This window comes from Vitis riparia, chromosome 1 (assembly GCF_004353265.1).
Source record: "Vitis riparia cultivar Riparia Gloire de Montpellier isolate 1030 chromosome 1, EGFV_Vit.rip_1.0, whole genome shotgun sequence".
In the NCBI taxonomy this organism is placed as follows: Eukaryota; Viridiplantae; Streptophyta; class Magnoliopsida; order Vitales; family Vitaceae; genus Vitis; species Vitis riparia.
The window spans coordinates 20,237,089-20,259,699 of NC_048431.1; the positions used below are offsets into that span (position 1 = coordinate 20,237,089).

Sequence of the window (22,611 nt, forward strand, 5' to 3'; positions counted from 1 at the left end):
TCGAAGTACCGATATATGCATGATTACCGATATTTTAATCCTTGTCTTAACTTCAACATGTAGCTTTATGAAATAAGGTAGCAGCCGAAACTTATCTATCATGAACGTGGGCGGAAGGAGGTAACCACTAACGACAACCTTTCTCAATTCACCTAGGAAGATGAGCATCAATCCAATGGAAACAAGGACAGATTTGATCCCTTGGTGATTCTCAAGGGGGACACATCTTGCGTGATACCATCGGTCCACAAGGAATATATTCTGGCTCCTGCAATGCTCATTGTTTTTCATTTTATGCATTCCTTGGGAAGCAAGGAAGAAATAAAGCAAGAAAATTTCAAGTCAGGTTCACTTTGCCTCTTGCCTCTTACGTAAGCCACCTTCAAATTTCTTCCACATTGTAATGCACACTACACGTGGTGCTTGGCAACCTTGTTGATTATGGAGCTTCCTCCTCATTATGATTTTTTTCTCTTTTCCCATTTATTTTGTCCCACATTACATGGGAAACTTTTTCACTTCATTCAGTTGCCTCTACAAACCCTCAGTAAATTCATTTCAAACACGGCACACATTGCCCATACCAAGTTCTTTTGCATTTGCACAGCATTTTCTAGTTTCTTGAGCTTCCTTTTCTGATGTCAAAGGTGAATTTTCTTTAATTTTCTTTTTGTATTCACTCATTTTTTTTTTTCTTTTGGTTTTTGCCTTTAGTGTGCTTTTCATGGTTCTCTTCCTTTTTTTCCACCAGCCAATCGGTTCAAAAAACTTGAATTCTACTGAGAGAAATAGGGTAATTTAGGCTATTACCCTTTTCAAGGCTAAATCTTGTGTCCTTTGTAGCACAAGTTCGTTCTAGAAATCCCTTAAATCTTTTATCTTTGCGTATCACCTTTCCTTTATATCATGCTTTTAAGACTTGCTCACACATGAATGGGGTGATGACCAACCTAAAACCCCTATGGGTCTGTTTGGTTTTCAGAAAGTACCAAGGGAAGAAGAAGAAATGCTAAGGAAAATGGCTTTCTTATATTTAGTTTCATCATATAAAATATGAAAAAAAATCAAATATAATTAAAATTATTGTAGATATGGGTTTGCATGTGAGGTAGAATATTAGCTTAATATTCAATGAGCCCTTTGAAAAGTGGTAGCTTTACAATATAGAGATTGCATGGCAGAATATTTAGTATTATGAAGTGTTTTTTTTGGAAAGAAGCTATACAACAAACCATACATATATTTCGACACTTAGAAATGCATATTGAAGAAACAGAATTTCTGAAATGATATACATTCATATGATATGATCTTGAAGTTGCAAAGGTATCCATGGCTGTTTACTTTCTCCTACCTTTTCCCCTTTTTCCCTTCTTGGCTTTTCCCTTTCCCTTCTTGCTTTCAGCTTCCCTATTGTTAGAGTTGCTTGGGGTTTTGGTATTAACCTCATCAGCCTCTTCACTTTCTTCAGCCTTGCCTGTGCCTTTATCTACTTGGTTTTGGATACCAGAGGGGATGGTGGTAGCTGATGATGATGCCTCATTTACTGAATTTGAATCCTTCTGCAAAAATAGCTGGTTCAACAAAGGCTCTACTCGTGGCCTTCTTGAATTCAGACTTACGAAAAGCTCCCCAATTCTCGAACCATTATTACTGAAAAATAAAAAGAAAAGAAATTAATCAGGAACCTTTAGCACCCAAGACTCAGGTGGGCATTTGCTTCACATTGAAATGAAACCAGACCAAGTATATTCACATTGATTGATTTGCAGAAGTCTATATATAATGACAAATTCTTTAGCACCATAGATATGAGCTTGTGGACAATGCAAAACAGATTGAAAACAGTTGATTTGAAGTACTTCTATGTAAATCACAAAAAAATTCATTCCAAATTTTGTATAAACCACAACAATGCAACTATATTTACAAAGGAATTCAGAGTGCTACAGAGAGAAAAAAAATATAGAATTAGAAAATTCAGGGACGGCTAGCTTAGAGCTTGAAACCAATTAATCAAAGGGGAAGATCATCATTGATGCATCAAAATCCAAAACAATTGTGCCAACAAACATAGTGAAAAACATTCAAAACAAAGCAAATTAAGGCCCATCTTGAGAACCATAAAAAATGGGAGGAAAAAGAAAAGAGTTCAAGCAAGGTGTAAGAAACCAAGGCTCCAACATTCAAAACAGTACAGCTTCTTTAACTGACCTCACATTCAATACAGAAGAAAGCTGCTTCAATTCATCAAGCATGGAGTTCAATTCTTGACAAAGGTTTACATCTTCACCTTCTGCAGGGTTCTTATGAAAGGTGGCCAGCACTGAAGTTATAAGGCGAATATTATTCTCTACCTCCACCTGAAAAGGTAAAAGAAAGAAAAAGGAGACGATGTGTCAAAATTCGAATAGACAAATTTACCTTCTTTGCATTCATCAATGAAGCGGTTTGGTAATACCTTTACCCTAGGGGCATTGGGCAAGAAGTTCATAGCACTGCTGTCCACAGCGTCAAGAAAATCCCAAAAGTGCTCATAATTATTTTGCGGATTGCCTCCTATAACTTCATCATTCTGAGACTTCAAGCCCTGATCCACCCCAGAACCTAAGTTTGAGGATGCATTACTACTTGAGGGAAGTTCTATGCTGGATGAATTGATGTTTCTTTGAAACAAGACACATAATAGGTCCTCTCTGCATTGGTCGACTGTCATGTCTATGAAGATGGCATCTGGGCATGACACTTCTGAAGAATTTCTCTGCAACTTCACTATCACGAGAGGATTGTCAACTTTTCTTAACGCTTCAGCAAGCACATTTACACTTATGCTGAACTGATTACGTTTCCTTCTTCTCCTCAGCACATCGCAAAAGTCCCGTGGTAATAGTGAAGTAATGTCACCCCTCCTGAGCAATTGGAAGAGCATCTCGACATATTTCTCATGTTTCGCATTCACACAAAGCAAACAAATTATAATTACCAATCTCAGCACTAACAATGGGTAGTATTCGTTAAAATTGATATTAGATTTTCTAATCCACTCCACTGTGACTTGTGTCTTGTAAAGGAGATCCTGAGCTATGTAGGCAACATAATCAAGAGTCGCTCCAAAAGGAAATTGCTGATTAGCCACTAAACCCGGATTTGGGAAGCTATTCCATTCCTGGAAAATAAGCCACTCGATATAGGAAGACTTGGTAGTGAAACAGTATCCCTGAAAAGAAGTCACCAAAATAAGAAGGCGATCAACAAGATACAAGAAGTAACCAGGCGATATATAATCACTTTGTCCCCAGTAAGCATTGTAGGTATCTCTCAATGCTCCATCAAGCGTCAAAACCAAAGACACATGCTTTTGAGATTCATTGATAGGCACTGAATCCTGTGGAAATCCTGATCCTATGTTCCCACTGAGATTATTGATGAATGCCTTCCATGGTGGATTCACGGCAAACTTCTCTGCAAACTTCTCTGCAATCTTCTCATATAGTTCAGTAGTCAGCTTACCCATCCCAAGAATCCAAGAGGCCACTCTTCCAATTTGCCCATAAGTGAACTCACTTTTTATGCTGATGCTTGTAGAAATAACTTCTTCAAGTAAATTTCTGGAAAGCTCAGTTTCTCTGAGAGAAACCATGTTCTCTGTTGATGACTTTTTCCAGTCCAAAGGAAAAATTTTCGAACAAAATTGCCTAGTTGATATATCAAGGAATTTCTGCAGTGTTCTGGCAGCATTGTATCTGAGGTCAAGAAACTTAAGCTTCAAAAGAAATTCTGAAACCTCAAACATGTGAACAAGCAACTTGCTTTGGCAGAACAGAGACAATGACTTCCAGGTAGAGTAATTATAGAGGACTTCCAGATTTTCCAACACCTTAATGCCAACAGAGAGTAACTCTGAACTCCAATAACTCCGAGCAGCAGAAGCAAACTGGTCAGCATCAACATAAACCAACTTACCAGTCCTTCGAATAAATCTATCATCGACTGCTCTCAACCAATTGGCGTCAGGGATAAGCAAAGCATGGATTAAATTCAGATTTTTACACTGCTTCCTCACTCCAAAGTAGTTGAAACAGAATTCTCCATAACTTGAATAGTTCTTAACATCTTGGGTGGTTTCATCAAGCCCAAGAGACTCAAATATGTTAACAACGTTCTCCTTCCAAACATTCCAAAAGTATAACAAAGTTTCAACTGAAATACAGTTCTGGGAAAGTCTGACTTCTGAATGCTGCTTCAGATCAGAAACCCATTCATCTGTCCACTCATACTTGGTGGTATTTGAATTAAGATGAGCATCAATAATTTTTCGAGCAGATAATATTTCACCTCTGACACTTTCATGTCTCTGGGAAGTGGTCAAACATTGGTTCATCTCAAACAAGCTAGTCTGTTCATTAGATAAAATACTAGCCTCCATACAAACAAACTCGTAGAATTGCTTTGACTCCCTCTCTGCAAATAACCTGGCTTTTGTTAAGACCTCCTCCTTTTTCACAAACTGCTTCAAGGGCCAACCTCTGCTTCCAGATGCCCAAAGAGAGTTGGCAAACACATAACAGAGAAAAAGTGTTGATGCATCTCTGTAGTTTCCAGCCTTACCCAGCATTTCAGCCTCAAGTAGAATCTCCCCACTTAGTTTTGCAATGTTTGCAGCCTCCATAAAGTTACCCAATTCTTCTTCCAACCACAGAAGCTCATCAAGACAATCTAATGTAGTTAAGAAGTTGCGTTTTGACTCCATGGAGTGAAAAGCTTTAACAAATTCCATCATTTTTCTATTATCTTTAAGCTCATGATAATGATGTGCACAACTCTCCAAAAATTCTTGTTCAATCTTCCCTATTTCTTTACTTCTCTTGATCATAAAAGTACTCGTAGTTGCATGTTGTTTCCAGTAGTGGATGTAACGCAAACCCATGTCCAAGAATTTTCCTTTTGTGCATGCGGACAAACACTCTGAGAAAAAGTGGCCCCTAGCATACACTTCAGCTGCAAGTTCATAAAGTGCTGCCAGAGAAAAACATTCTCCAGCTTTTTCCAGCTCGGATTCCCCACATTTTTCCAGATAAATTCTACCTGCAGAGCTTGAAGTTATAATTTGAATACCAAATACAACCAAAAAGATGGAGGGAAAAACAATGGATTAAGAATATAGATGAAAAGCTAAAGAGTACAGGAAGGATAAATAACTTAGAAAGAAAAAGTGTGAGTAAGAAGAGCAGCCAGAAAACTCAGAAATGTTATCCTGGTTAAACTTTCAGACCCATAAACAAACAACAATCATGAAAAAGAATATCTAAACAACACAGATCATCCAAATATCAACCAAAGAATATGCATCAATCTGCTAAAGGCTCTCTGGTTGAACTCTGTTATCTGTCTCACCATTGTTAAAATATGTATTAAGAAAACCAAGGCAGTAAACCATTGACTATGATTAAGAGCAACTACAGCTGTGCAAATTCCATGGGACTACTTTATAGCTAAGTGCAATATTTTAACCTATGCAGAAACCAAGAAATGCTATTTAGGATAAAAATCTCCAGAAGGAGGAAATATAGCACTGCACATACTGTAGTATCCTTCGCACTTTTATGGTTAGTACCACCACTTCAATTAATATGCTCAAGAATTTCAAGTTCACAACAACCCATTATGTTTCAGTTTTAGATTGGAAGTTGCTGAGCAGATTTCAAGTTCATAAAAATGAAATATTTGTGAAGAGATTATTGGAATCCAACAATTGATTCCTGATTTTATGGAGTTCGTCTGAAATATGCTAACTATGTGAATTAGGGAAGTTGTGATTTAGAAAGAAGATATGTTATTTCCCTATTTTCCAACATGGTGTTAGAGCTAGGGAAAAAATTCCTGGTCGTTTTTTCTTCTTCCTGGCCTTAATTGCCAAGCCTTATCTATTCCATTTGCAGCCTTCTATCCTTTACTTCTTCCTTTGCCTTCTTCTACCTACGGTGGAAGAAAATTTTGCTAGAATCTTGTCAATCCCACCCAAGACAGTAACCCATTCTGATGATCCCACAATTCAAATTACAACTTAGAAGCTTAATGGGCGGCACTTTCTTGAGTGTTCTCAATAAAAAAAACAGTGCCTTAAAAGCAGAGGAAAAATGGGATATTTACGTGGTACTATTAAAGAATAAAAAGGAAAATCTAACATCCTTCAAATCATACGATGCTGAAAATTCCATACTAATGTCCTAACAGCTGAATTCAATGCAACCAGAAATTAGCAAGCCTTTTCTGTTTCTTTCTTTGGCTAAGGGGGTTTGGGATGCTGGGTAGCAAAAATGCATAAAGAAAGGAGATGCTACTCAGATCTATGAACTGAAGACCATGATCCACAACACCAAGCAGAAAGATCTCTTGGTGACAACCTACTGCAACACATCAAAGGTTTGTTGCAGAAGTCGGATCCCTTGCAGAATATTGAAATGGAATCCGTAGCAGATGCAGCAAGGCTGGCTAGGATGATTGAATGGATAGCATGTTTGATTTTATAGTTAGATTAAATCCAAAGCTAGATCAGGTAAGAGGTTAAATACTTGGAGAATTTCTTCTTCCAACCTTACATGAAGCTTATTCTTATGTGCATAGCAAAGAGTCTAGAAGGGTTGTCATGATGGGACCAACTCTACAAAAGAATTCAGCACTCAATGCACTTCTGGATAGCAATTCTAGACTTCAAAAAATTAAAGAAAATGGGGCTACATGATGTAATTATCGCAACAAGTCAAGACATACTAAAAAAACTTGCTGGACATTGCATGGAAAGCCACAATCAAGGGCCAAGAACAGCCACAAGGGCAACAAGAAGTTCAGAAACATCAAAGCATTTCAATATGAGGCAGTGAATGCACTATCAATTGAAACACCAGGTTTTGCATCAACCTCGAACAACCTCCATTCTGCAAAAGAACAACTTGTTCTCTTGTATAAGGTTATGGCAAAATCTGAGGTCCCATTCCTCCACTTGTGCTTTTGCACAATCAGGTACCTTTAAAACAGCTCCAATGCTTCAACTAACAATAGTAGAAAATATTGATTCAAACTTTATGGTTTACTATAGGAGGCCAGCAATAGTAGAAAATGTTGATTCAGACTCTAGGAGGCCAATGTTACTAATGCAATAACAAAGTCCAAATCTCTCTTACACATGACCAGTCACCAACCCTAAAATCAGGTACATTTAATCCTTATAATCTCTCTTCATAATCATGGTTTTGACACTAATCTTGATATTCCTATAGCTATTTGGTAAGGTGTTAGAAGTTGTACTAAACATCCTTTGCCAAATTCCTTATCCTATTATAGACTTTGCCACATGTGTAAGGCCTTTATCACTCATTTGTCCTCAAGTTCAGTTCCTAGAAAGGTACAAGAGGTTCTAAGTGATTCTAAGTGGAAAGAGGATATAAATGAGGAGATGAATCCTTGTATAAGAATGAAATGTGGGATATTGTTGATCTACCCAAAGGAAAATCCAATGGTATGTGAGTGTTCACTATCAATAACAAAGCTGATGGTTTGATTGAGAGGTATAAAGCGAGGTTAGTAGCAAAGGGATACACGCAAACATCTAGTATTGAGTCAATTGACAAATTGGAAACTTTTGCATCAGTGGCAAATATGAATTCAATTGAAGTCCTTTTATCCTGAGCAACAAATCTTGATTGACCTAAAAAACAATTTGATGTAAAAAATGCATTTTTGCATGGGAATTTGGAAGAAGTATTTATGGATTTGCCTCCTTGTTTTGAAGGAAAATTCAGCAGTGATAAGGTTCTTCGATCAAAGAAAAAAAGGTATGATTTGAAGCAATCTTTCAGGGCATGGTTTGAGAGATTTGCTAAGTTTCTTCTCAAATTTGGCTATCAACAAAGCCAAGGAGATCATACCCTTTTCATCAAACAATCACCAGAAAAGAAGATTATTGCACCCATTGTTTACATGGATAAAATAATTGTTACTGGAGATGATAGAGAAGAGATGAAGAATCTTAAGGGTGAGCTGGCAAAAGAATTCGAAATCAAAGGTCTCGGAAATTTGAGATATTTTCTTGGCATTGAGGTAACCATATCAAAAAGGGGAATTTATGTTACTCAAAAGGAAGTATATCCTCAATTTTCTCAATGAACCAAGATGTTAGGATGCAAACCAATGGATACACCTATTGATAAAAAACTAGGTGTCATCATTGAAGGAATACCGATTGAAAAGGAGAGAGATGAATGAACCATTGGGAGATTAATTTATTTGTCTAACAAAAGACTAGATATAGCATACATGGTCAGCATGGTAAGTAAATTCATGCACTTCACCCCCACCCCCTAACCTTAGAACGTCATATGGATGCTGTCTTGAGAATCTTGAGGTACCTAAAGTCAACTCCAAGAAAGGAATCATTGTTCTCAAAGAACAATCACCATAGAGCTAAGGCTTATGCAAATGCAGATGGGGAAGTTCTATTACTAATAGGAAATGTGCTTTAGGGTACTGTACTTTTGTGGAAAACAACCTTGGATATATGGAGGAGCAAAAAGCAACAAGTAGTTGCTTGATCTAGTGTTGAAGTTAAGTTTTGCACTATGGCCCTTGGCATTTGTGAATTTATGAGGCTAAAATGTCTATTGGGGAACTAAGTGAACCGTGAAGATCCCATGAGACCATATAGTGACAACAAGGTTGCAATCAACATTGCTGACAACCCAGTACAAGATGACAAGACTAAGCATGTTGAGATTGCTAGACATTTTATTACAGAAGTTGTAATTTAGAGGATTTGTAGGAAGATTTTTGGGAGTAGGTCAGCTGTCTTATTTAGTTTTCATTTATTGAACAAGCCTGAAAGGTGTACATATTATCTGCACTAATTTTTTAATGTGTGAATAAAAAGATTCCCTGTTTCCCTATTTTCCAATAGAGGCAACCATAACACAGAGAGCCTATGGCAGTGTTAAATTTAAAAGAAACCAAAAATAATGTTAGCAGATTAATATACTCCAATATAGTTTTACCTGCTCTTTCATACTCATTTAACTGAAAAAAGCATTTGGCAGCAGGTCGAGCCTCGCCAATTTCTTCAAATATTTCTGCGGCCTTCCTAAGATCAACATGAGCAGCTTCAGGATTTAAATGACGCTTCTGTTCAGCTGCTGCTTTAAGGCCATGAGCCTTAGCCAGCCTTGCCCAATAGGTGTCTTCTGCCCTTTCAAAGCACCTTGTTGCCATCTCATAGTGATGCTCACGAAGTAGCTGCAAATAAAAAGAAATAAATAAACAACTTCAGAACAAAACGATTCTGTTATTAAAAATCACACCATATCTGCACCCCTCACAAATGGCTCACATGCTAATGAAGAAACACCACATTTTTTTTATAAATGGGAGAAAAAAATCATTCAAAACCTGAATTCAAACCCCCCCTGCCACCTTGCAGACAACATCACCCTTAAAAGCATGGTGGTTTTTGAATCTCCAAAACCTGGGATAAGATGTTCAACAATGGCCAGACTCCCAACAATGCATTATTGTCATTCTTATATTATTATTTTAAAAGATCTAACACACCTTGATACCCGTAGCCTTCCACTCCTCAGGGGTGCTAGCAACTCGCATTTCATTTGCAAGAGACTCATCCAGCTGTGTAACTTGCACAAGGCACAATTTCTTCCAATAGTCAAACATAGGCTTGGACAGCTCGTCTATGTTTTCACAAATCCACAACCTTTGCCTCGTACGAGTTATAGCCACATACAATTGCTTCAGTTCAGAGCACATGACATTGTGTTTTTCTTGACTGAAACTTGGGTAGGACCTAGGAGCAGTGGAGTCTAGCAAATTTTGTTCCTTCATAAATTCATATACTACTCTCCATTGATTTTTCAAAGGTGATGACCCAAAAAAGTTGTACAACAACACGTCCTACAAAATGACATAAAACAAGAAGTGAGAAAACTCATATTATTAGGATTTAGAGCCACAGCAATTGCTACACACCAGGCATCTAATAACAACAATTTCAGCATCTAGGATTACAATCCACAACAAAAATGTAAAAAGGTTTGGTAGTTTGAGATAAAAAATGGTATAGGTAAGCCCATCATTACCCAATTTACCCAGACTGTTCAACATCAGGAAACTAACAAGAGATAGGGATCAGGTAACGGCATAGTTTTAAGAGTTTTAACTATATATCAGAAAGAAAAGCATGAACAAAGTTAAAAATGCATTCAAGTAAGGAGTGAGGAGTGAAGTGAAAATTGAATGATCACCTGGAACTCTAGGCCCTTGCACTCCAGTATCGTAAGAACGAGAGCTTGCTCCCCAACATAATCTGAAATTTCCTTCCTAGAACAATCATCACGCACTAAAATAACCTGCTCTGCTCCAAAACCGACCATACTCCCTCCAATATTTTGACTGTTTCCAAACATGGTTATGATTGCATTTTCATCCTTTCCAGGTTCAAGCAAAACAGGAGCTTCCCCATAAATTTCACTGGTCTCTGGACTCAAGACATCAATAGATTGAGGAAAAAACCGATAAAGAAGGTCGATAACGCTCTGTGATAATTTGAGAACACCAGCATGGGTACGAAAATTCTGGCTCAAATGGAAAATCTCTGAGATTTGACCTTTCTCTTTTCTTCCATCACGTTCATCACTTGACTCCATTACAAACTCATTGTAGAACAGTGACCGTATATCTTGGAACCTAAAATCAATCCCCCTTGCAATAGTTTGTGCTGTATCGCCTGAGAAAACAAAACCCTCATTCACATTTCTGCAGACATACTTAAAAAGAGCAATCTGTCTCATGGTAAGATCCTGCACTTCATCAATGTATACAAAATCCATTTCATCGCCCATATATCTCTGCTGTCTAAGTCGGTGATGAAGATCAATTACTAAATCAGCCAAATCAAATTCACCTCTCTCCATCTTCATCTTTTCATAATCTTGAAAGATGTCGTAAATTCTCTCTCTCTTTTGCCCACTTAAAGTAGACACCCGGCCTTCAGATAGCAGCACATAATCCTCCCGGGAAAGCTTACCATCAGGGACCCTCCCTCCTTTCAAGCCACCTTTTATATGAGAAATTATCTCAGTAAAGGCACTGGAAGAATCTAGCTTCTTAGTTAGCTGGCTATTGAAATGGGGCCAATAAGAAGAACTGAACCTGTCATATGTAACCTCTTTTGTTCTTATTAAAGTCTGCATGCCAATTGAACTTAAACTCCTGCTTTTTCCATGAGAAAGTTCACGTACATCATGGAATCTGTCAAAGTATGAATTGCTCAATGTTTCATCAAGCATCATCAAGAACTTATGGAATGTCACAACTAGAGGGTATGATTTAGGTGGAATATCAACAAGAGAATCTTGAATATCATCGAATAGTTCAGCATCATCTACATAATCCTTATTATTTGAACTTTCTTCCGCTGAAAAATTCTTTCCATGGGCAAAGCTGCAGACACAACGAAGTTCTTAATTAGAAATTCACTTCACAGATAAAACTACATATTGTATTGTAGTACATTCTGTTGATATATCTAACAACTTAAATATTTAAGGACATGAGATTAGACGGTAATGAACAACAATTCATAGCAAGAAAGATGGTTTTTAAACCTACTTAGTTTTAAGAGGAAAAGGAGGAGGTCCTGTGTAACTAATACTTAGTGTTATATTGTAGCTATCACCTAGTATGTTTAACTTAGATCGTTTCAGAAGTAGCATCAGAAAACCTCAACCATACTCATCAAGATCAAGAACACATCCAAGCTCAGAAGACTCTTGAAAGTTCATCACCTTCTGTATTTCAAACTTGTTACTATTGTCTAGATCATAAAAGGTAAAACATTCAATGCCAAAGAAAATAAAAAAGGTCATGAACAACCTAAATGAATGTTTGTTGGGGAAGTTATAACAATATCTTAAGCATATTGTTTTAGAATATGTATGTTTATCTTTTACATATCTTGTTTAGCTGCATTTCTACCTATGTAATGTTTCATCTCAATGTCAATTTTCGGCGCTCTAATATACATAGGATATAGATGATTTTGTAGCAAAGCATGCTAAACCGATACCACCCGAAAACCACACCCAACAAACCACAACTCCCATCCCACCATCACAACTTAATCCAGAATGTAAATAGAATATGATATTTCAGACAAACGCAGCAATCATGTTATTGACTAATCCACACACCTTTTCAGATGAGAGACATGTTGTTTGACAGCATAGCACAGTTTAGGACTGACTGTCACAAAAAGCTGTCGCAAGACAGCCACCTGAGTCTCTCCAACACTCACCCCAACCTCCTTTCTGTAGGTAGCATTTGTGGATGCATTACCCTTGTCTCCTTGGAAACCTTCCATTGCCATACGGTGTTGTTGCTCCTTTTGGAATAGCTTCATGGTCAAAACAGTTGTTTTACCGGTACCTGATCGTCCAAGTATAAAGGTGCTTCTACAGTAAAGAATTATCTCCTGTTCTTGGTCTGTTACTTCAAATGGGAGATCTAATTCTCTACCATCATGGTCAGAGAGCAAGTGGGTTACCATACCCGATGATAAGGAGTAGAACTTCATCAGTAATAAACTTTCACTCACCTTTGAATTCTCAACATAACTTTTACCGTCAAAAGTACCTGCACTTTCATTGCCCTGAGATTCATCGTTGTTCTTAAACTGGATGATGTTCAAGGAGGTTGGCCATGTCTTTGGAACTTCTAAATTCCTAACCACAAAATAATAGAACAAGATAACAGATTCTCCAAAATTCAACTTATAAAAGAACATTTCTACTTTCATTATTTACACTCTAAGGGAGCAATTAAAATATTTTGGGCCTTTTTAGATAAGTTAAAATACACAGAGAAAAGAGCATACCCATCAAGACATTTTTCGTTGCAGCAATTGATAAAATCATCAGTGTACCTCTGGAATATGTTATCAAGACGTTTAGCCAATTTTAGAACACCTTCCAGAGGCAAAATATCCCAAACCCTCAAAACTTGGGTGTTTTTAACTATGTCAATTGAGCAAACAATATATAATCCTTCAACCTTGAATTGTTTCAAGATATGGGAAGAGCTTTCACAAACTCTGTCTACATTCAACCTCTTTGGTCTCCATCCACTAGAAAGCTTCAGTAACAGGTTCAAAACAGACTTTTTTGTGTGGTCTGATCGCAGCTTTACAAATGATTTCTTAAAGTTGTCACTGAAAAGAACCTGATACAGAGAGGAAAAATGTGCAATCTAAGGTATAAAAAATCATCAACAATAGAATGCCATAGCAGCAGTAAGTTATAGGAAGAAAACGTCTTAAGTAGTAGTAGTTATGTACCTTCCACATAGCACTTTTGAAAAGTATACTACTCCCATCCAGCAAATGATCAAGCTGATCAAACTCTGTCTTGACCTCTAATATGGCTTTAGCAATATCCTTATCTTCTTCAGCATTGAAGAAACACTTACGTTTCTTGGCATCAAGAACTAAGTCTTCCCAGATGGATTCACTATTAGCTAGAGTCCTTTCATTCCCCAAAATCCAAAGACAGTACCTAAAAATCAAAATTGCAAGCAAATATTCAGCATCTTCAAAATGAAATAGTAGAAAGCAATATTCTAAAGGAAATCAGTTTAAACCATACCTAGCCCTTGTCAAAGCAACATTAGTTCTCTGAGGATTGGAAAGGAATCCAATTGATCCACCAGAATTAGATCTTACAGTACATATTATTATTATATCTTCCTCCCCGCCCTGGAACCCATCAACAGTCTTCACCTTCACTGAAAAGTTACCAAGCTTCTCATACTTCTGTCCAAGTTTATCGTGGATTGCCACAACTTGAGCAGAATATGGAGATATCACACCAATGCTAAGCTTCTGATTTGAGCCACTCCACTCTGTACCGAGATGCAAGGGTTAGTATTTTTCCAACATGGTAAGTTTGCTTCACTATAATAATAAGATGCCCGTGATGTCTTAAAATTACAGATGATAGATGGAAATAGAAATTAAGCTAGTATTTAAAACATGAAAATTCTACTTGACAAACCTTTATATAGATTTCGTACTATCTTGATCACAATAGCCACCTCAATCATATTTTTACGGCTCTTACCAACATCATCATGTTCTTCCTTTCCACGAATATTTATGAAAGAATAGGAGCCAAACATGGGTCCTGAAAGAAAATGTTTGTTGTAGTTTTCACTTTTAACATTTGGTGCATCCAAGATCTGGTTGAGATAAAATTTTGAATTTGGGAAGAAACTTATTGATGGATGCATTCTGTACTGCACATCGAGAAGGTGCTTAAAATGACCTAATGAACTCAACCTTTCAAATAAACTTCTTCCAAAACCAGCTTCTTCAGAAACCTAATTTAAGAAAACAAAAAGAAAAAGGGCTATTGAATGAGTTGAAAAAAATAACAAATAGAAAACAAAATTTTAGAAAGAAAACCAAAAAGTTTTTTAGTAAACAATGGAAAGGCAAGATGAGGATGCAACAGTTTCTCACCTTGCTACTAACCATTGCTGGTAATTGGCATTCATCACCAATGAGAATGGCATGCCTTATACCAGGAAGTTGTAGGGGTATTGTTGATTCACACTCTTTCAATTGTGCAGCTTCATCGATAACCAACAAGTCCAGTGGTTTCATATTTGCTGAATGGAGCTTATATGAACTTGAAGCAGTGCAGAAAATTAATGAAGCCATTTTAAAACAGAATTCTTTTATCAAACCTTCGTTCATAACACTAGGAAGGCTGAGTTCATTAAGAGAACCACGAAGTGTTTTTAGAACAGAAAGGCATTCTCCTCTGCTCATGTACAGAAGGTTTGAAGAATCTGAGAAAGATGGAGAAGAATCCTGAACTGCTTCTTGATGTGAAAACAGCTTCTCCAGCTCCTCAGGAACCACATTATCTTTGGATAATAAACTTTCAAATGAGTCAAGTAACCCAATAAGGTCAACCATGTTCTGGAAATTCTGTTCCAGAATGAAATCTTTAGACAGATGAGTGCAAAAAATCTGGACACATCTTCTGAGAGGGCCAGCAGTAGCCTTGAATCTATCTCTTGCAAACTCAATAAATGATTTATCCACTTTCTTGGAACTTCCACATTCATTGCTGCTTAATTCATTTTTCATGAAAACCTCTTCCTTGGTACTTCCACCTTCATCGCTGCAGCTTTTCTCCTTCCTTAATTCATTTTCCAGGAAAATATGGTAGTGAGAAACACAGTCTTCAAGAAAATCTATCATGGAAGTGAAACAATATCTCCAACCAGTAAGAGGCCCAAAGCACTCAATAAGCCTATCAACACGATAATCCAAATATACCTCCACAATGTCTGCCCCAACCTTCAGCCGGTCCTTATTCCCAAATATGAGAATATCTCCTAATGAACAAAACAAACTATTTTCAAACGACTCTTTTGTCAGCTTGAGTACACGAGAGGCAACTTCCGTTACTGCAACATTTGTTGGGGCACAAGCAAGTGTTCTGATATTCGTCCTTAAAAGTTTAAACAGCAGCACACTGACTGTTTTAGTTTTTCCCGTCCCTGGCGGTCCCCATATAAGTTCCACTGAAGGTTTGTGGTTACACTGAATCTTTCTAAGACAAGTTACAACTGCCTTGGTTTGGGATTCATTTAGATTAGATGATGAACTCATAGGAAAATTTTCTGCATATACACCATCACTCCATACAGGACACTGACAACAATTTTCCTTGACCTGTCATTGAAAAAAAAGAAAATTATTAGTCAATAAACCCCTTAATTTCATTAAAAGCCCATATAAATAAGTTAAAAGCAAAAATCAGTAATGAATGCAAAGGTGAATTGAGATATTGAGTTTGTTCACATTACTTACCTGAGAATCAGAAGACAAAACCTCACTTATAATGCTCATATTCCCACTCATGTGCAAAGCATTCCATATTCTTTTGTTAGTGACTATATTAATCAAGAAAATTACAAACATCGATCTTTGCTTCTCATCATTGACTTCATATTCATTTGATATCTTGACTTTAAAATAAGTCGATGAACTATTGTCTTCATTCTCATCATCTGGGATTCTAGTGACAGATGCAAAAGTCCATGTCCTTCCAACCCGTTGTAAATCAGAAACTGTTTCTGGTTTAGCATCTGTTAAAATTAAAATATCCCCAGGCAAAGTTTTGTAAGGCTCCCTGCCATGATCACTAAATCTATTTCTCCAGTTATCCACTTTAACATCATATAATAATGATCCATATGGTTTGCTCTCATCAAAAGAGGTCACTTCAGCAAAGGGTGCACTGTGAATGTCCTCCATACTTGAACACATCTCTGCTCGAATTTCTTCCAATAAAGGAAAAATATAAGACCCGAAATAATGACCTGCTGTTCCAAAGGTCTCTGGGATCCTTTCTACCTATGAAGAATTCATAATGGTTAAATAAAAACTAGAATATCCAACCAACTCTGAGTAAACATAACATTGAATATCTGGTAGCTTTCACATATGAAGGCTACATGTCTACGAGCACATAAAAGCTGCAGCATTCATATCCCATTGTTTATAGGTGACCATAGCATAATTGAAATTTTCAAACCAAAGGGGTTTGATGCCTAAGAAGATAAGCCTCATACTGCATATGATTCAGAGTACACATCTAAGTCCATAGATATAGTACAATAATAGACAAAATTTTAGAGAGCTTTGAGGTTTTTATTGACAACAATAAGTTGAGAAAAGCATTTAGATAGACACTCTCTTTTAAGATTTAGAATATTCTGAATTTGTTCACATGAGTGCAGCTTTCAATTTATAAATTCAGAAACATTAAAGCATCTTGATTAATTGTCATCTTTTTTCTAGCACATAGTTTTATGGTTGGCACCGTTCTACACCAGTGGCACTGGATGATACATAAATTGTAAACTATGAAACCATTGTGTAATTGTTCAAATCAAGGATGTCAAAGTGCGAAGCTTGAACCAGAATTGTGTCATTTAACCAAAACAAAACTGATTCATAACAGAACAATGATTTAAAATTAAATAAGATGTGAATCATAATCCAGAAGAACTGTTAATATCGGTCATACCAATTCATCAGCGACAACAATGTAGGTTCAGAAAACAAGGCATATTATTAGTCACAAGTGTGAAAACAATATCATTTGTTCACAAGAATTTCATTTTGTCGAAGGACAATACTATTGAAGGCAATAATCAAAATATTCATAAAAGAATTGTAAATAATATAGTAGTTTTTGTATTACATACTTCACAAAAGTATCCTATGAAATCATGCAGTACATGTGAGACATACAAGGATTTTTTGAAACCCCAAAAATTACCCTACTCTTAGGTTACCTGGCCTGTACTGATCCTACCATTTTTAGCTTTTAATGCCTTTGAGTAAAATGACAATTCCCATCTCAATGGGCCAGCAATGAACATAGAGCTTGATCAGGTAATCAAAAAAGTTTATAGCCAAGTTGGAAACAGCTTTAGCAGAATTCTCATCAACTTACCATAGACTAACTCCTTTCTAAATTGATAGCTCCAATTAATTCTAATTAAAGTCAAGATTAGAAGCTTAATGGTTCTATTAGCCATTGTGTCTTTAGTGAACATGTTAGGATTTTCCATTTTAATGCCAAACTTCTTGCCACTACCATCAAATAAGATAAATCATTATAAATATTCAGAAGCCCAGGTGCAATAATCCTCCAGAGATAGGATAACTCTCAGGTCACTGTTTTAGAAAAACGTTTTGAATAAAGAAGGTTGTAGCAGAAGGTTGGCAGCAACCAGAAAGAACAGCAATTAGTTTTTGTTAAAATCGATCAAGGATTTGCTCCCATTTTCTTCATAATGATCTAAGCATTAATCAATGGCATGCAACCAACCCTGAAATTTAAGATACAGATTCTTCGTAAAACGATGGATAATTGGAGATAGAATGGAACATTTACCAAAAAAAAAAAAAAAGGCTGCTATGCCTTAAACACTTAGAAAGGATTTTGAAGATTGGGAAAAGAATTCATAATACTGCAATGGAAACTTTGAATTTGAATAAAGTAATCTTTTCTATCTAGGTCAATAGCTTCCATCAATAACTGAAATGAAAGCAGACATTTCCTTCAATGAAAAAAAAATTGAAAAAAAAAAATTCTCATGAAAAGGAAGTATAAATGTGATGATACTGATTCTGCTCACACAGAACAGTTCAAATGCCTGTGGAACAAAATTTTGTTGAGCATCATAAACAATGTAACAGATGATGGACGGTTAATACCAAAGACTCAAACCAGAGAATGAACAAAGCATATATAAACCACAACAAAGTCTCAAATCACAAAAAAATAAGCATATACAAAGTCCTCATCTTGAATAACAACCATTACGTCAAATATACTGACACAAGTGTGTAAACAAAAAAGCATTCTACCTATCATTACCATGCAATCCAAATGATTAATTATTTCCATTAGTTTGTATGAAAAGAAAAAACATGTTCGAAATTGTGGGTTTACAGCTTCATATTTTGATTAATCTCAGCTCTCATGTATTTTGATTAGACTTGAATTTGTAATATGATGGTGTCAGTGGAGGTGGATTCAAAGATAGATTCCTCATTGGTTTCGAATTTGGATCATAGTTTATCATCTACCTTAGATAAATAGAATTGCAGAGGATTTGAACTCGAGAAATCTTGTTAAGCAGTTGAGCAACCAACTTTCCTAAAAGCTTAACCTATTAGGATTTGGGCCACAATGTGTATCATCCACTAACACACCATTTTCATTCCATGTAAAGAATGAAACAGGTGACTGGATCATGCTTTTTCTTCTCTAATCATTGAATCCATAACCAACAATATGTTATGCCATAAACCATTCAAAAATCAGAATTCCATAATATTTTAGCAATGAATGCGAAGAATAACGAACAAATCCCTAAAACAATTTCAGTAATTCACAAGTATTTCATTCATGTCAAAGGACAAAATTGTTAAATTCAACAATCAAAACACTCATCACAAACATCAACTTTCAGATGGTGTCTTGTGAAAGTTTGGCACATGGAAAACAACGACGATTTTATGAACCCCCAAAAGTATCATGCCCTTAACAAGGCCACCCTGACCTATTAAGTCATGAATTTTTGGCTGCTGATATCATTGGGTAAATGAAAATTCCATCTCAATATTACGGCTATGAACATAAGGATGAGTGACATCAAGTAAACAACTTAACAGTACTTGATCCCTTGATGGACAATTCTATCACTGATACTGCCGAATTTTCTCATCAACTTACCCAGGGACTCTCTTGTAACATTGATGGCTCCAATTAATTCTAATTAAACTTGAGAGATTAAGTTTAATTGTTCTACTAACTGTTGTGGATTGGGGGGCAAATATGTTAAGATTCTCCATTTTAAAAGCAACCTTTTTTGCCACTGCGGTCAAAGAAGGTAAATCATCATAAATACTTAGAATCTCAAACGCTATAATCCTCAAGAGTTGTGAATTTCTTATTGTCCTTGTTTTATAGAAATACCTAATGAAAAAAAATAAAAGGTTTTGCATATAATAAGGTTGTGGCAAAAGGTTAGTAGCAACCAAAAAGAACTGAAACTAGTTTTTGGGAAGAAGTCCAACTAGTTTTTGCAGAAATAAATCAAGGCTCAGCATTCATCAATACCTTGTGTGTTGGAACCACCACTGAAATTTAAACTGACACACACTCCGAAAACAATTTTTTCGGGAAATTGGGTGGGGGGGGGGGGGGGGAAGGAAGTTCATGATACTATAATAGGATATTTGGATTTTAATTATTTTTCTTATATAGGTCCACAGCTTCCATTAACTAATGAAATGTAAACAAGCATTTCTTTTTTATAGAAAGTTGTTTCCCATATCAGAAACTAATGAGATTTCTCATAAAAGCTGGTTCTACTCGTTTAAAACAGTTCAAATGCATGTGAAAGAAATTTGTTTCACCATCATCAACAATGCTCAACACAGAAAAGATTGCTTAGAAACATAGATTCAGAAGAGATAACAAATATACAGAGTCCTAATCACAGACAACAATCTGCAGAAACCAGAAGCATGTAGTGTACTGTATACCAATATCATAGAAAACCAAAACCATTCAAAATAATTCCAAGTCTCTTTCATTTTCCTTTAGTTTGTATTAAAAGGAATGATGGGTGGAATTTTTGGGGCTCGTATGTTCATATTTTGATTATGCTCTTCTTTGATAGTTTGATTAAACCCGAGTTTATTTAATGACTTCTAGGCAGCAGAAATGCACCCAGATATAGATTCTAAATTGATTACCAATTACGATTTTGTGCTACCACCCAGTGGAAAATGTGACAAAAATTTGTTTACAGAATGAAAATCTTTTTTCATTTTCAACATGGAAAGCCACAACATCAAGGCCACTGAAGAAAAAGAAACAGAGAAGGTCGAACCATGGACATCCTCTAGAATCTAAAAGAAGTATCAACACTGGGGGAACAACTGAACTGTACATTAAAGCCCACCCAAGTTCAGGCGAAGTGGGGTTAGCTGAAGAATCATAATCAAGCAAAGCACCAACTCCATAATCTACAATATTATTATTCAAAAAGCTGAGACATTCCATAATATTTTAAAACAAGGAAGGATGATAAAGAATAGAAGAACCTGGTTCCTGTACAGATCATTATTGAAAATGTCTTCAAGGGACCAAGAAAACAGCAGCTCAATCAGCCTGGAGTCGTTGGCAAATGCTCTCTTCTTGTTTGAACCCTCCTTCTCCATCTTTCTCTATTTTCAACCTAAGTCAACTACTCCCTTCAACCCATCAAACATACATCGCAATTTATATAGAGGGAGAGAAATGAGGAAACTTAACTAGAAAGAAAGGGAAAATGAGGGGAGCAGGAAACCTAGGAATCTGCAGGACAAGCAGTGGCTTCTCATGTCCATTAGCGTTCCTCCATTTATAGCTTTTACACAAAGAGAAAGTCATTCCATCATGCAAAGCCAAAGCAATATAAAAGAAAGAAAAAGTTCACACCGGAGGAAGAGCAGTCCAAAAGTTGGATGGTATTTTTCTAATCCACTTCCCACTCCAATAAAAGAGAAATAAATAAATAAATAAATAATTTTCCTTTTAATATTTCTTTAATTCATTTTCCTCTAACTTTTTATATGCTTTTATAAAGTGAAAGATGATATATATATTTCTTTTTATTAATTTGGCAACTATTTTCAAAAAATTCTCCAAAATAATTATATAAAAAAAAAAAAAAAAACAAGAAACATATTTGATAATTAAAAAATTATTTTTTATTTTTACAGAGAGAAAACATAATATTTTTAAAAAATATTTGTTTAGTTATTTTTACATATTTTTTTTAAATTATTTTAAAAAATAATTTTATAAATATATGAAATAATTAAAAAAAATACTAAATATAAAAATTATTTTTAAAATATATTTTAAAATTTAAAAATAAATTAAAAACACTTTAAATTATCAAATAAATTTTTGTTTTATAAAATATTAAATAATAATTTTTAAAAACAATTATCCAAAAATATCTTATAACGTATCTCAAGAAAGAATTAGAACATCGAAAATAACGAAACTAATAAATAAAAATAGAAACCGAGTTGAGAAAACGAAAGATCGACTTCGTAGTAGTACGAGTGCCTTGCTACCTTAGTGAGCAAGGATTTCAATTGGTTCTGCCCACTCTCTCGTGTATACAAACCATACTCGCTGTCATAATCTGGCGACTATCGTTTACTTTGGGCTGACCAATTGTTTTTTTTTTTTTTTTTCGAAATATTGAACTCTCCGAGAAGCTTTCCAAAAGGTTCGTTTCAAACGTTTGGTAAGAAATCATTGATGTGGTTGAATTCTAAAGCAAGCTTCTGGCAGATTTATCCACACAAATATTACCAGTCATTTTCTTTTTAAAAAAATAAATAAATTTATAATAACTAAAATAAAATATAATATTTTATTTTGATACATTTTTAACAAAAAATAATAATAACATTTTATACAAGATGTAAAAATTCTAAAATTAAGATATCAAAAAAATTATTATCTTAAATGTTAGTCGTTTAAAAAAACAATATAAGAAAACTTTTAAGTGAATTGTACAACCAAAACTAATGTCTTGAACAATTATTTTATTTTATGTCCGCATTGAATTTAGGTCGAGTTTTTCCAATTTGAATTTAATTTGGATTTGATTTAAGTATTAAAGTTGGTTTAATAAATTATTATATATTTTTCAATTATTGTTCACACAAAAGTATAAAATTTTAATCGATTATGTCATACTTCATATTTTTTTAAATATAGATAAATTCACATTTCTTTTTATTATTATTTTAAAATATTGTGTTATTTACTCTAATAGAATAATATAAAAATTAAAATTATGTGTAGTTTCAAAAAGTTTACTGTTTGGTTCCCAATAAGTATTAAGAAAAATGGTTTTCTTATATTTGGTTTCACCATAAATTTTTTTAAA

General features: G+C 35.3%; 1 protein-coding gene across 3 annotated transcripts; it reads right to left on the bottom strand.

Annotated features, from left to right (window-relative positions):
- Nucleotides 1-1,104: 1,104 nt before the first annotated feature.
- LOC117917356 lies at nt 1,105-21,068 on the bottom strand. Of its 3 annotated transcripts, none has more exons than XM_034833610.1 (15): nt 21,007-21,068; nt 20,762-20,911; nt 15,938-16,483; nt 14,573-15,799; nt 14,106-14,430; nt 13,698-13,953; nt 13,391-13,607; nt 12,932-13,275; nt 12,249-12,779; nt 10,302-11,499; nt 9,598-9,951; nt 9,045-9,282; nt 2,462-5,085; nt 2,215-2,363; nt 1,105-1,653 (listed from the first exon to the last, which is right to left on the bottom strand). In XM_034833610.1, exons 2-15 carry the CDS (start codon nt 20,876-20,878, stop codon nt 1,341-1,343), a joined length of 8,439 nt encoding a protein of 2,812 aa, XP_034689501.1. In that variant the 5' UTR covers nt 20,879-20,911; nt 21,007-21,068; the 3' UTR covers nt 1,105-1,340. The 3 variants fall into 3 exon arrangements, with proteins under 3 accessions (XP_034689501.1, XP_034689508.1, XP_034689494.1); XM_034833617.1 differs by having other exon boundaries at nt 14,573-15,201; nt 15,271-15,799; nt 20,762-21,035; XM_034833603.1 differs by having other exon boundaries at nt 20,762-21,035.
- Between the last annotated feature and the right edge of the window lie 1,543 nt (nt 21,069-22,611).